The sequence below is a fragment of the Larus michahellis genome, chromosome 1 (genome assembly GCF_964199755.1).
Source record: "Larus michahellis chromosome 1, bLarMic1.1, whole genome shotgun sequence".
Lineage (NCBI taxonomy): Eukaryota > Metazoa > Chordata > Aves > Charadriiformes > Laridae > Larus > Larus michahellis.
This window is the reverse complement of record NC_133896.1, coordinates 188,257,876-188,272,081: the sequence shown is the minus strand read 5'-3', so window position 1 is coordinate 188,272,081 and position 14,206 is coordinate 188,257,876. Positions and strand designations below refer to the sequence as shown.

General features: G+C 41.3%; 1 protein-coding gene across 4 annotated transcripts in view; it reads right to left on the bottom strand.

Annotated features, from left to right (window-relative positions):
• Positions 1 to 14,168, bottom strand: part of NAA16 (N-alpha-acetyltransferase 16, NatA auxiliary subunit) — a 71,121-nt gene extending 56,953 nt beyond the window's left edge. The window contains exons 1-2 of one of the 4 annotated variants that reach the window (XM_074564666.1): positions 13,818 to 14,168; positions 1,253 to 1,337 (exon numbers count right to left, since the gene is read on the bottom strand). In XM_074564666.1, the coding sequence (XP_074420767.1) occupies positions 1,253 to 1,337; positions 13,818 to 13,871 (139 nt within the window). In that variant the 5' untranslated portion in view covers positions 13,872 to 14,168. Of the gene's footprint in view, positions 1 to 17; positions 76 to 1,242; positions 1,338 to 13,817 lie in introns of those variants that run through there. The other 3 variants (XM_074564688.1, XM_074564679.1, XM_074564671.1) reach the window with 3 other exon arrangements.
• Between the last annotated feature and the right edge of the window lie 38 nt (positions 14,169 to 14,206).

The window sequence follows — 14,206 nt, the reverse complement described above, 5'->3', positions numbered from 1 at the left end:
GGGCAAGCTACTCCTACCTTCCCGCACTAGGGAGATAGCTGTCCAGCCACAGCAATCCATCTGTTTGTCACCTTCTCACTAAATTTTTCAAATTCCTTGTCTCTGAAGCTAAGTGTGACAACAGTGCAGCTTCCCATCAGATCATTTCATTGGCTTAGTTCTGCTTCAGCTGTTCATTCCAGGCTTTGCTCCCAAGCTTCAAAGCCATTAGTGGCTCAGAGCCCAAGTAGTATGTGTACTGCCAAGGCAGCTAGTTGTCCTGGAAAAGTTTAAGAGGCAGCAAGAGCAGAAAAGACAGAGATATATACTGAGATGTTATAAAAACACAAATGCTAGTAGAGAAAAATGCATGAGGTCAGAGCTGGACAAGCCACTAGCTTTGAAACAACAAGAAAACCTTACTTTTATCTCTAGGGGAAGTAATGAAGACAATGAAGAAAAAGCAGACACTGACAGAAGCATGAAAAGGATTAGTCGAACATTTTGCCAAGATTTGACAGTGTCAAATAGGAAAATAATTTTACTGACACAGTACAAGCACAGTCAGTGTTAGGCTGCTTCAACAGCATAGAAGCAAGAAAGATTTATTGCATCAGAAGTAAAGATTGGCTGAACCATGCAACAGAAGCCCTATAATACAGTAAGACTAAAATATCTTACTGAGGATTAAGTTCTGACAGATGTAAATAGAAGCCACATTTTTGCTGTTCAGTTTCCTACAGTATTTCTCAGAACAAGATCTCCAGATTCTGTCTTCAGCTTCACATCTTAGCAGCAACAATAAATATTACACTTAACTTCGCTCCTTATTACTAACAATTTGGTATGCAGTACAGAAAATTTAGTGTATGTACTTGACAAAAAGAAGAGCAAGATTTTTAATTCATTGGCAGAATACCTTTATGTAATATTCCAAAAAAGGCTGAGCTTGCTGTTAAACAGGAACATAAGAAAAACCCACATGAGCATTCTGACCCAGAAACCTAGAAAGGCAACTTACTTGGAAGCTTCACTGAAGTGTGCTTCCACCATATACCTTGATCTTCATCATCCCACCACAAAGGAGTGCTAGGGTGGAAACTTGGTCTGAATGCACAAAGACTGAAAATCCAGAGTAATTATTCAGTCATAAGGACAGAATAATGCCCAGCAACTGGCTCCTCTCTTTCACGATAGTATGGAATAGACTGATTATACATTTAAACTCATGACAGAAGAAAAAAGAAAAAACAACTTTTGAACCTGAAGTTACCTCCATGTTCAGCGAATTTTGGGTTAGAGAGGATCATCTTGCAGAACTTGAGTCCATTTTTGTACTGCTTTTGTTCGTAACATTTCTGGAAAAAAGGTAGAATACAATCACTGAAATGCATTTAAAAACTGATTACCCTAACATACTAGTACAAATGCAGTAGTTCCTTCAGTAAGGTATGGTAATCAGATCACTAACAAGCTCTAGTTGAATATGACTTTATATTACATTCCCTTTTTTCAGCATTCAGAACAGCATCTGCCTTCATTTACATGCAGCCAATGTTCTACCTCATGGTCTCCTTTTTTAGAAAAGTTAGTAATTCCTTTTCAACAGAAAGAGGAAAGGCAAGTATGAGCGTCCACTTCGATTCAGAAATTATTTTGAGAAGAGCCAGTCTTAAAGAGTATAAATACTCCTTTCAACGTCCCATTTCCCTAGCCTAAGTGACCCCTCAGAGTAAGAGACCTCAGACAGAAAACTTTCCTTGTTGCTGATGTAGAATTCTGGGAGGAAGAGAGAAACCACGAAGTAGGATAGACCTATTGTAACCTCAAAAATCTATATATACAGATACGAGGAGGGAGAATTTACCCGGGAATTAAAAAAAATCCAATGGTTAGCTGGAATAGTACAGCTAAGAGTAACTTTTAGATTTATGTAGGGTACCATTTACCTAATCACTAGGTAAACTGGAAAACAATGTGGTTCAACTGTGGGAACACAAGATAAAAAAACCAACCATGTGAACCTGGGTCCCCTTTCTTTGGAAAGACACCACCTGACGTTAATACATCAGTAAGGTCTCAGTAATTTAAATGGATTACTGATCACTACAGCTGATCACTTCAAAACAAGTTTACTTAATCCAGTTAAAGGCATGCTTGTATCAGTAAGCATGAAAATGATTTAAGGTCATTTACGTTTAACTTGAAGGAAACAAAAGCCAACAGGCTTAACTTGGCACCATTTTCAGTTAATAAGGTGCATTGTCCTGCTGTAATTTAGACAGCTATTCTCAGGAGAAACTATGTCATTTCAGCTATGTGCTTGAGTACTTTAACTGGTCATTCACACTGCATCAATCTTCCAGGACAGAGGTAAAAATTTATGTTAAATTAATGCAGAACATAGTAACTCCTTTGCAGACATAATACATCACCACATTGCTTCCCAGGGTACAAGCAATACAGACACATGCCTATGCTAACTCTTGGGTAATTGGCTAAGGTGCCAAAACAAGGGTCCTCCTCCAGTCTGTGGGAAAGGGCTTAACCACAGTTTTTAAATCTTTGTTGCCTGAAACTCAAGACACTTGTAGTTAACCATGATTAAGTGGAGACTACATCACAGAATAATTTAGGTCAGCAGGAACCTTTGGAGGTCACCTAAATCACCCCTCAAAACAAAGAGAGCTAGCCTTAATATTAGATCAGGTTGCTTTGCCTGGCTGACTTCTGCCAGGGAGTTCCCATTAGAGGCAAATAGTTATACTACAGCAATTAACATTTAAACAACAGCAACAGAAAAGCTTTGAGAATTTTAAGCTGAGAACTAGTTTCCACATCTTCATCTGAAATAACCCAGGTTGCAGCAAAACTTGGAGTCCCCTCCAGGGGAAAGTAAAATTCTCCCATTCATCTATTTTTTTTTTTTCCTTTCTTGACATAAGATGCTTAGTATCATTTTTACAGAATCATAATAAGATTCTCTAAGTATGTTCTATAAGTTTATTCAGATATGCCTAAAAAAGTAACAGAATAGTGAACATTCATCCACAATTCTACAACTCTTGCAATGTTGTCTGAAACTCCAAATATAAAACAATGCTTAACCATAGAACAGAAGCTATTTGAGTCAAGTATGCATTTAAAATAGATTAACTACTTGAGGAAATCATATCTGTTATCCTTGTTCTGACATTTTTATCCTACAGAGTTCAGTTTCAGGCCTAGAATAAGAACTCCACTTAGATAATTACAGAAAAATAATTTTTGGAGGATAAACAAGATCACATTTTCTAAAGGCCAATAGATGGATGGAAGAGAGAAGTTAATGCTCTCCACCAAGAAAGATGCACGAGTTCAACATTCACAGTTGTCTGGCTTGCTGATATAGAACCAACATACTTCTACATGTTGACAAACAGGTTAGCACAAAACTAGACACAAATCACACCATTTTTTGCCCAGCTGCTAGTTACTAAACAAAAAGAGGAGCTCATTACAGAAACACAACTTTATGCAATTCCACTGCTTTATGGGACAAGCCTTGCTGGTTAGTCAAAGGTGACTCGGAGCCCCACTCCCTCCAAATACATACAGATATATATACACACACATTTGTAAATAAGTTATGTATTTGTACCAGTACATTGGCTTAAGCATACACCAACATAAGACAAGAGGACTTTGCTCAGCAAAGCAAATTATTTGGCTCTCATCATCAACATATATAGATATACTGAAAGGCTTACAGATTCAGTTACCTGGATAAGCCTGGGGCTTCAAAGCATCCAAACGTTGTGAATGGACTGCTTTTAAACTTCTGTCTGTCCAAAAACTGTGAATGAACACACCACACTCCACCTGTAACTTGTTTACAGGAGACCAGAGTTTGATGCCACACGATACCATCTCATCTTGTAGTACAGATGAGAATTTCATAGTTGAGAGATCTGATGTCTCCATATGTATTCTCAAATTTTGTACCAATCAGCACAAATATAGCTGAAATGCATTCATTAGCATCTGTCCCATTGCATTAAGTCTTTGGTATACTAAAGGCTCAAGATATTCTTCTGGGATTGTTTTGTTTTTTTTTATAAGAACAGCCTTATCTGTTGTGCTTGATGTGATGTTCCTCATCACCCTTTAATTTTAGCAGGAAACTATTGCCATAAAAGCCAAATCATGAATGTTTACAAGCCTGAAACCTCAAAGGGAGATTTTGGCAAGGCCAAAATGTTATCCAGAACTTCTGCTACCAGATGTTCCTGAAGGACGTTACCTCCTCTAGCAAACATCACATCCTGGTTTATTCCCTTTTTCAACACTAATTCAAAGATACAATCTACTTGTAGACTTTACCATACAATTAAGCTAGACATCATTTTATGCCCTTTCAGGTAAGTATCAAGTGTCACTACACAGAGGTCAAATGGGCACAGCACCTAGGAAGTAACTATATTTGTAAAGGTAGAAACATACTAATAACAAGGAAACAACAATGAAGAGCAAGAGGAGAATTTAATCCTATATTACAGTGCTTTGCTGCTTCTACATAAGGAACTACCATTCACAAATTCCAATTTTTTTTGTACCATGCCATCTTTTTTTAAAGAGACAAAGACCCTTCCACCCTTTAAACAGACAAAACCCCCTTCCACTACTAAATATCAACAGAATCAGGGATCTGAGTGGCTCCCTAACATTGCTTATAAAACAGAAGGACTTAATGTATCACTACTCAATCACATATGCAATTTACACATAAATTATGTTTAACTATTTGCAAGATCAGGTTAGTAAAGGGAGGCTTTACAGACTACATCTCCCTAGACACAGCATTTGCCAGTTAAAAGGTCTTGCACTGGGAGAACAGCTATGTTTTTCACATACTAACAGTAGTGTAATACACAGATCAGCAGTTTTATGGCTGAAGAACATCTCATTATGGCCCTCAGACAAGAGCACTCACTTCTGAGAAGCCACCTAACAAAAAAAAAATCTCAACTTGCTACTCAAAGAGACACTGCAGTTGCAGCAACCAATTCCCTTCCTCACTCCCTGTCCCTAGTGCCTCTGAACATACTGAATTCATGTGAAGGCTGAATAAAATGCAGTATCACATTTGAAGAACGAGGACAGTTATTACATCAAATCAAATAGCAGTGTTAAGCACAGCAACCAGGTTTCCTTGATCAACCTAAATGTTTTAATAATTTTGTTTAAGATGTCCTGTGACTATAACAGATGTGCGAAGAAGTTCAATCGAAATGAGACACAGTGACCAGCCTCACAGCAAGCATGTGTAAAGGGGTCTTACAAGAAAGGTGGGAACAGACTTTTAGGAGGGCCTGTTTCAATAGCACAAGGGGTAAATTTAGACTAGATATAAGGAAGAAATTCTTTTACAATGAGGGTGGTAAAGCACTGGCACAGGCTGCCCAGAGAGGTGGTAGAGGCCCCATCCCTGGAGACATTCAAGGTCAGGTTGGACGGGGCTCTGAGCAACCTGATCTAGTTGAAGATGTCCCTGCTTATTGCAGGGGGGTTGGACTAGATAACCTTTAAAGGTCCCTTCCAACCCAAACTATCCTATGATTCTACGTGCAATTTTCTTTAATAACAACACTGCAATTTAGAAGTTGGTTTTGTACCTCTTGACAAGAGCTTGTCAAACAATAAATCCAAACTACTGCCAGCAATTTAACACTAATCTCAAATCCTACCTGTGCAGTCCACACACTATTAATACAGGTCTGCACATTGATAGACTGCTTCACCAGAAACATGCTGGACCACGAGAATCACCAATAAGAAAAATAAGCATTTCAACGGATTTCTAACTAGCTGAATAACAGCAGCTTCAAGCTTTACTAGAAGAATTTAATTTGTTTATTAGTCTTCTGCTACTGTACTTCCACATAATCCTGCTTGCAGAACACTCAGCTTCAACATTCTTCTTGTCACATAGCATCTTCTCTGTTGTTGCCAAGATTTCGGTGCAAAACTCTGGGGTTTTTTTGAGAACATAAGATTAATATTTTATTTTTAAATGAGTTGGAGTGTTAGCAATGCTTACATCTTCAGTTTTTTAAACTGTGTGTCTGCTGTGTAACACTGATCCCCACCAGTGTTACACAGCAGACAAACAGTTTAAAAAACTGGGCTGGGTAAGGAAGGAACCCAAGAGCTAAACGTTGAACACCCAAGCCCAGAGAAAAGGACAAGGCTTACACATCAAGCCCTACGGAAAGAATGCTGGAAGTCAGTTGTGCTGGAAATCTGTCCAAGCCACAATGGTTATTAAGTTCAGTAATAAAAAGCCGTCAAAGTTATCACTGACAGTGATCCTGATCAGCAACTTTTCCTAGGAGCTATCTGACAGTTATTTAGGGGCTGTTCAAATTATTAATACGAATTTCTAACCAAAGCCAGGCACAATCAATACAGGAACATCAGCATACTGTCAGTATTCTTCTTAATTAGTATTTAACACTTGGACCTTTTAAAAAGCCTTCCTTGTTTTATTGCACATCTATAAAACAATGTCATCTGCATCTAACAGACAACCTATGTTTCTCACAGCCATTGATGAAATTAGTTATCCAAGGACCTTAATGATACTTCAGGCAGAACTCAGCATGTACTGTTTCTATGCTAACAAATAATAATTACTCAATTATTCACCAGTTTGATAGCAAGGTCTGACACCATCTTGTTTGAATGATATATGATTAAGTTCCAAAAGAGTTCAGCTTTCCATCTGCATTGGAAATGCTCCTTGTATCATGAAATATTTGGATACTTTGCAATACTGATACAGGAAAAGAAAGCATCATGATACTATTACATTTCAGAGACAGGCTGGGGTCCTCTGCATGAGGTTCCCCAACCAGCAAGCCTCTCTCCACAACAATTTCAGTTCACTGATGTTTGAGAGAACAGAAACAAAAACTCTCAGCCAGAAGGGGCTTCAGCTCATGGAGGCCAAGGAAAAAGTTCATTATCATTTTCCCATTCCCACAGAATCCTAGATTTCTAGTCCCAGGACAACCCTTCCAGAGTATCAACATGTTCTTCTACCCTTTCCCCCAAGCCCTACTGGTATTTTATATATGCATGGCCATTCCTTCTGGGAGGTAGACAGGAAGAGGAAGACAACTTGGCTCCAGCCTTGCTTGCTCCCGTTGTCAAAATGGGCAGGTCACACAGTTCTTCCCCAGAGCTGGGGACCTGGCAATGCAGAACTATGTTGAGTCAGACCACAGATGGTAGTGTACAATAGAACATGTGGCCAGCATCATATATAGCAGTAACATTTTGATCAGAGTACTAATGTCACAGTGGTATCTAAGCTTTCACTATCATGACTGTCTGTGTACAACAGCATCTTTTCGTTTAACCAGTTTTCTTCCAATTATTTAAGTTCAAATCTCCAGAATACATAAAACATACTTCCACCTGCATTCTGTATAAACAGTTGTAATCATTGCTGTTTGTACTTTATTATTGGCAGAATAAAACTGATTTTGTATTTATTATTGGAAAGAACATTTGTGATAAGAGAATGTTGTTTCAACATTTGTTGTCAGAGATGTCTTTAACAGCCCTATAAACCTTTTAAAGAGGGAAACTCATTATTTAAAAGCTTGTCTTAAATTAAGGCCCATTCTAATTCCGCACCGTGCATACACGCTCAAGGCAACTTGAATCCCTAGAACATCCTTTTCTTTGAGGGGGCAAAACCAAGAGAACACACAGTAGAAAGAGCTCTTGCTTACCAGCACTTAGCATCTGTAACTTCCTCACTATCTGAGCTAGTAGAGTTCTCTACCATTTATGAGCACATGTATGCCTCTGCAAAGCAGAAATCGTAACGGCAACACTAGAAATTAGACAAGTCATAGCCCCCATCACACATTTTTCTAGTAGTTTTTAATCTGCACTTTGTGTAGAAGTACTGAAGAGACCAATCTGCCACATCTCCTAGGATGAAACTGCAATTTGCCTAGCAAGAACTCAGACAGAGCAGGTGCTCCACAAGCTAGTGGAACTGCATCTGTGAGCAGTTAAACAAATGAAACTATCAACATGAGCACTGTTTTGTAAGACCTGATGGACATAAACATAAAACTCGCACTTTAAAAAGTTATGCTTTTATTTAGACATCTTAAAGCAAGTTCAAGGCAATCACTGATGCAAGCCTTTAACACTAACTGCATCTCAACATTCCCTAGAAGGTTTCACAGCGATTCAGACAAAAAAGTTGCATGAATCATAACAGATGAGGCCAGAGAGATCAGACCTACCTGGTATAGGCCATTAGAGGTAAGATACAAGTGGGAGATGCATAGGGTGAGGCTTATTATAAGATAAGCATTATTACAGCTCTCTCCAGAATGTTCTCAGCCTCCAGGTATTTGTGCCTCACCAATCCTCCAAGCCAAAGGGTATATATTCACACACAAAGAAGAAAAGGGCTCCCCACACACACCTTGAAGTGCCTAAAACTTTTTGTAGCTACTACATCTTGCAGCAAAGGGTTCCACTGTGTAAGTATCTTTTTGTTAAGAACTTTTTGTCTGAAGCCTGCTACTTTGCAGCCACCATTTCTACCAAAATACAAACTAGGCACAATAGCTTGAAAATAGACAAGTCCCTGCTTAACTTCTCCAGACTATTCATAATTTGAGAATCTTCTATTAAGTTCTTTCTCCTTCAAGAAGGTCATTTCATACTTGCATCCTTCTTCTGAGGAGGCCTGGGGGTGGGCAGTGGGGGGCAGGACCAGGGGAACAGCACTGCAAATCTAGACTTGCAGTGTACTTGAGCAGTGGGATAACAGCATTTTTTCTCTTCATGACACCAGGATTCACCAGCTTTCAACTACTGTATAAGGAAACAGTTTTTAAGAACTTCGAAAATCCCTAAAAATCTCAAATCTTAAGGGCAATCCAGCTCACAGCCCATACTAGGTCTACATTAAGTTAGTATTTCCAAGTCTAACTCACCTACAAACAATTTTACTTGCTACAACTCAACTTACTCCATAAACATGAAGTAATTCTGCATGTTTTCAGATGGCCTTCACTTCTTGTGCCCTGAGTAGTTTAGTACAACTGAACTCTTCTTGCTATTCATCACTTGTTCTGTTCAATATAACCATAGGCAATTAAGAAAAAGTTCCAGCACAAAATACTATGGGACTTAATTCTGGAAAATTATCATTTATTCATACAAGAACTTTCCTTAAAAAAAAGTCCCAGGTGAATAAACAACCAGCACCATTCCATGGAAGTCTGTTTTATGAGCCTTTCATGATGACATTTACAAACACCTTTTGAAAAATTAAACCAGGAATGTTTATTTGGGATAAAGTCCCCTCCAAATCACATTCTCTCAAATCACTGACAAATGTGAAGCATGATTTTCCCTTATCAAAATCTTACTCTTACCATTAGTCTATCATCTATCCTCCACAACTCTGTCATTTTAGTAGTCTGCAGCTGGCCAGGCATCCTCACCACCTCTTTTGAAAGGAAACAGCCTGCACTCTTCCTATGCTGCCCCTCCTTAGCAGCTCAAGTAACAACTGCACCACAAATCAGTTTTATTAGTCACACCAGAAGATTTTTTAATGACAGCTCCATACCCTTACCTTTGAAGAAAGGGGTCTTTAACATTGACTTCCAACATCCACTACTCCAATAATGAATTACAATGGCTACCTCAGCTATGTTATTCATGTCATTTGGGAGGCATTAACTAGAATAGCATCATACCTTCCCAATTATTGAGTTGTATAGTTTGGTAATTCCACCACTTCATTACTAGGAGCCTGACTTATGCATGCTTATAATCCATTATTATTTCATTAAATAAAATGGAAAAGATTTTTAGAATTTTATGAATCAGAATTAATTTAATTAACTCCTACAAATGCTTGCACATTTATCTTTTATCAAAGAAGAAGTCTTTTAAGATTACTGTAGAAGTCAGGAAACAAAAAGGACCCTACAGAGAAGTTGAACAACTCCTCAGAGATAGGGCACTTAAGATAACTTTTAAGATTCCCTCACCCAAAGAAGTGGAAGATACATGCCTGAATGAACTATGCAGCAACAAGTGACTGCTACAGAGACATACTTGCAGACTTTTTGTGTTTAATTACTTGAAGTCAAAGAAGAGTAAACGGCTAAACTGGTCTCAGTAAGAGTAATGCTTTGTATCTGAAGAGGTATTAGAACTTAGCTCCCTCCCAACAGGATGAAATACTCACAGGCTAGCCCTTCCTCAAGGGAAACGCATTTGCAATTAAAGCAGCAAACCTTATTTTATGCAACAACAACATGTGGAATTCACTAAGAAATCAAAGGATTAGTTATTTACAAGCATGATACTATCCACAGTTATACTAGGCATGAAACAAACAGTAGACAATAACTTACACTGTGTGACACTGGGCAGACACCAATAGTTATTAAAGGACACTAAGCATTTCTTAAAAACAAAAACAATTTGGCAAGTAAGCCATGAAAGTACAACAACCCCATGGCTTTCCTCTAAAGCACTCATAAGGACTACTGCCATGCCCTGTCCAGACAGAGCTGATTTGACTCTATAAAGCCAAATCTTAAAACATCTGAATTTTAAGATGAGACATAGTTTATAATCTAGGTTCACAGGTGGAGAAAAAAATAAATAAAAGCTGCTCAAACTGAAACATACTCTGAAGGCAAGCTTACAACTCTGTTTTAAATACACAAAATAAAAGATCTGCCTAGGCTTATTAGAATTAAACACCAAATGCACATTACCAAACTTCAATGTTAACAAGAAGTATTTTTAAATTACTAGTCTACACATTTACTTTAGATTGCATCTGCCCCACTCAAGTGACATCAGCTGAAGACTGATTTTAAGTGGCAAGAAACACTCCAGCATTCCTGTATTAATTCTTCTTTATGGATGCCTTTCTCTCTTTCCATAAAGGGCGAGCCAGGAAGCTTTCAAACACTTCCTCCATGCCTTCTGTGACGCTGAGCAGTGAAAGAGAAGAGCCTGAAGTTGCTCAGCCCCTCCCTCCCAACCAACATCACACCTTCAAGCACCATCAGAGCTTCCAAGGGAAGAGCACTAGTCCGAGAAAAAGCCCCTGCAGCAGAGTAGAAGTAAGGCTTAAGAAGCAAAGCAGACCTGGAAGCCAGGACAGTGAGAGAATTGAGCTCTAGCACTACTTTACAGTAGTACTGAGAAACTATAACTTGTTACCTATGCTCCAATTGCTATTAGTTCTCTAATCACATGACAGCTAGTTTTAAGTCAGCTTCTTCAAGTACTGCCAAGCATGCAGACACACCAATTGATGTGGCTTAAAGACTATTTACTCAGCTTCCTGAGCAGACTTCACAGCTTACGCTGAACTCCACGAGGCCACGCTAGTTTGGGCACCTCTAAGTTTGGTGTGCTGTTATGTGGACATCTTGTTCAGACTGTTGATAACCTGTCTCATGTGTTACACCACACACCAAGTCACTGACTGCTAAGTAATTCTCAATGATCTCCAAATGAGTTTCCCATTTCATAACTGCTAATTCTCCGCAGAGTGTTTGTAAAAATACTTAGTCTTAATATATAAGTACAGTTTCCTCATATCTGTTCCGAGTGATTAGATCACTACATGCTTGTAAGGTCTTACTATACAGCATCCTACATAATTCCCCCCTCTCCCTACAATTTTTAAAATGCCTATAGCATCCCTAATAATTTCGAGTATGCTGGCAGCGCCAGAGTAGGCAAAAGCTGCTTCAATTAGAGAAGAGCCTTTAGCACTACAAGCTGTATTACTACACTAAAATACTCTGAAATATGTCAATCAACCAAAGGGTTCAATTTGTACTATTTAGACAGTAGTATTCCGGAGAGAGTCATGAAAACGCAAAGCTAGAATAAGTAATAAGAAATTAAATTTCAAGAAGTATCAGTACATGAAGTAACCACCTAACAAGTAAAGAAGTTTGTGATTAAAACTTTGGGAATTGTAAAAAATTTCCTGGTGCTAAACAGCACCAGTTAAACCTTCTGAAGGTTTTAGGAAGCAAGTAAATTTCCGTATCAGCTTCAATGAAGTTCTATGCATCTCTTTTCCTTGCCTAAGCACTTATGTTTTGTCCAGTGCTTAATACAGAAAAAATAAAGCTTGTCTAAAATAAGATCTCCAGAAAAGCGCTTCTATATTTCAGTTGAAAAAACTTCAGAAGTGACTGCTACTGTGAACTTGTTTGCTACTAGTAACAATAATCACTTAACTGTTCTAATATTAGTCACTTATTTTTAGCAGAGAGAAAGAGGAGTGCTAGAATGACTTACTAAGATGCATACCATAAGCATGCAGTAAGCAACAAATCACCATTAAGAACCATTAAGTCTTAAAATTTGCATACTACCCAAAGCAGGTAAAAGAAAACAGTTCTGAAGCACCTGCCGAAATGCACCAGCTACGTACAGAGTATACAGGCTTACACACACTGCTTGTTTTGAGCTCAGTTTCCTGAAGACAGAGTGCCCACCTCTCAACCACAGAGTTACTGAAACTAGCATAACAAATTCCCATATAAGTGAAGAAATTTGTGCCTGCCAACAGATTACCACTGTGCTGCATAGACCTCCTCTGCCTGCTGACTAGCAAACTGGCACAAAACGCCTCAACTTTATTGAAGCCAGAATTCCATTAGTAACGCACTGAAAAGCTCAGGAAAGGGGGGATCTGGTGTTTTGTTGTGGGTTGTAGTTTTTTTTTCCCCCCTTGGGAGGTTGGGATGCACCTCAGTGCGTTTCTTTCCATAACGAGTTAGCACTATGAAATATACAGTGATTGAGTAGAAACTTACAGCTAAAGCGAGCTCTTCCTTTAAAGTTACCTCACAAACACCAGATGTCCTTTGCACCATTAAGTATCAAAGAGCTGAAGGAGTCCAAGATAATAATTTAGTCAAAGTAGCCCCCCACATAGAAGTTGAGACAAGTCTACAGGGTCAGGACACTTTAATCTGCCAGACTTCTTCAGCTACACTTCGGATGGCTCAGCAAACGAGCTTTAATCGAGTCCCTGTACTAATAAATGATGTTCTTATGGGAAGTGAGGCACCTATGGAAACCAACTTAGCAACACCAAATCCCTGCTACGCTTCCAGCCTGCTTCGAGGTCTTCTCCCATCCTCCCGGGGGCGGGAGGCCGCTGCGGCTGAGTGCCACGCCGAGCCCTCAGCCAGATCCCCGGGGTGTGGGGGGGTGACAGCTCCCCCCACGCCCCAAAGCTGCCGTCCCCAGCCGTCCGCAAGCCCCCTCAAGGCGCGGGTTCGGGCCCGCCTCTGCCGGCAGGGCCGGGGAGGACGGAGCGGCGGCGGCCCGGAGCTCGCCCCGGAGTTACCGCCGCGGGCGGGGAGGAAGGAGAACCGCGGCCCCGGGGAAAGCGGCAGCTGGTTCCCTCCCTCCTTCCCGCCCTCGCCCGGCCGGGGGCGACACCGGCCCCTCCCGGCCTCCCCCCCCGCCAACAGGAGTGAGGGGGGCTCGCCCGGCCTGCTCGGCGGGCCCCAGACAAAGGAAGGAAACGGGGACGAACCGGGACGAGGAGGCGCCGGCGGCTCCCTCCCCGGGCGAGCACGGCCGCCGCATCCTCTTTCGCTCGGCCAGAGCCAACTCCGGCAGCGGGCGAAGTGAGGCGCGCCGCGGGTCGGAGGGCACCGAGCAAGGCCAGTGTGCGAGCGGAAAGAGGAGGGAGAAGCGCCGGGGGAAGAGAGAAGATAGAGAGAGAGAGAGGAGCGCGGCTGGTAGCTCACCAGGATCCGCTTGAAGAGGTTGCTCTCCTTGGGCGGCAGCGGCACAGACGGCATGGTGCGGGCGGCCCCGGGGCAGGCACGGCAGGAGGAAGGGGGGGTGGGGGGAGGGGGGGGGTGTCGGGGGTGGCCCAGCGGCTGTCGGTACGAGGGAGGGGAAGGGGAGGGGGAAGGAGAACCCCGGACTCGGCGGCGCGACTCCTGCCCGAACGGCGGCGGCGACTCTTTAACTCATTGGCCTGCACCGCCCTCCCCGCCGGCTCCCCTCAGACGCGGCGCGGGAGCGCGGCCCCTCTGCGCAGCTGCCGGGGGAGGCCTCGCCGGCCCGCCTGACGCTGCAAAATGGCAGACGGGGTCCCCTCCGCGCAGGCGCACCGCCGCCAGGCGGCCAC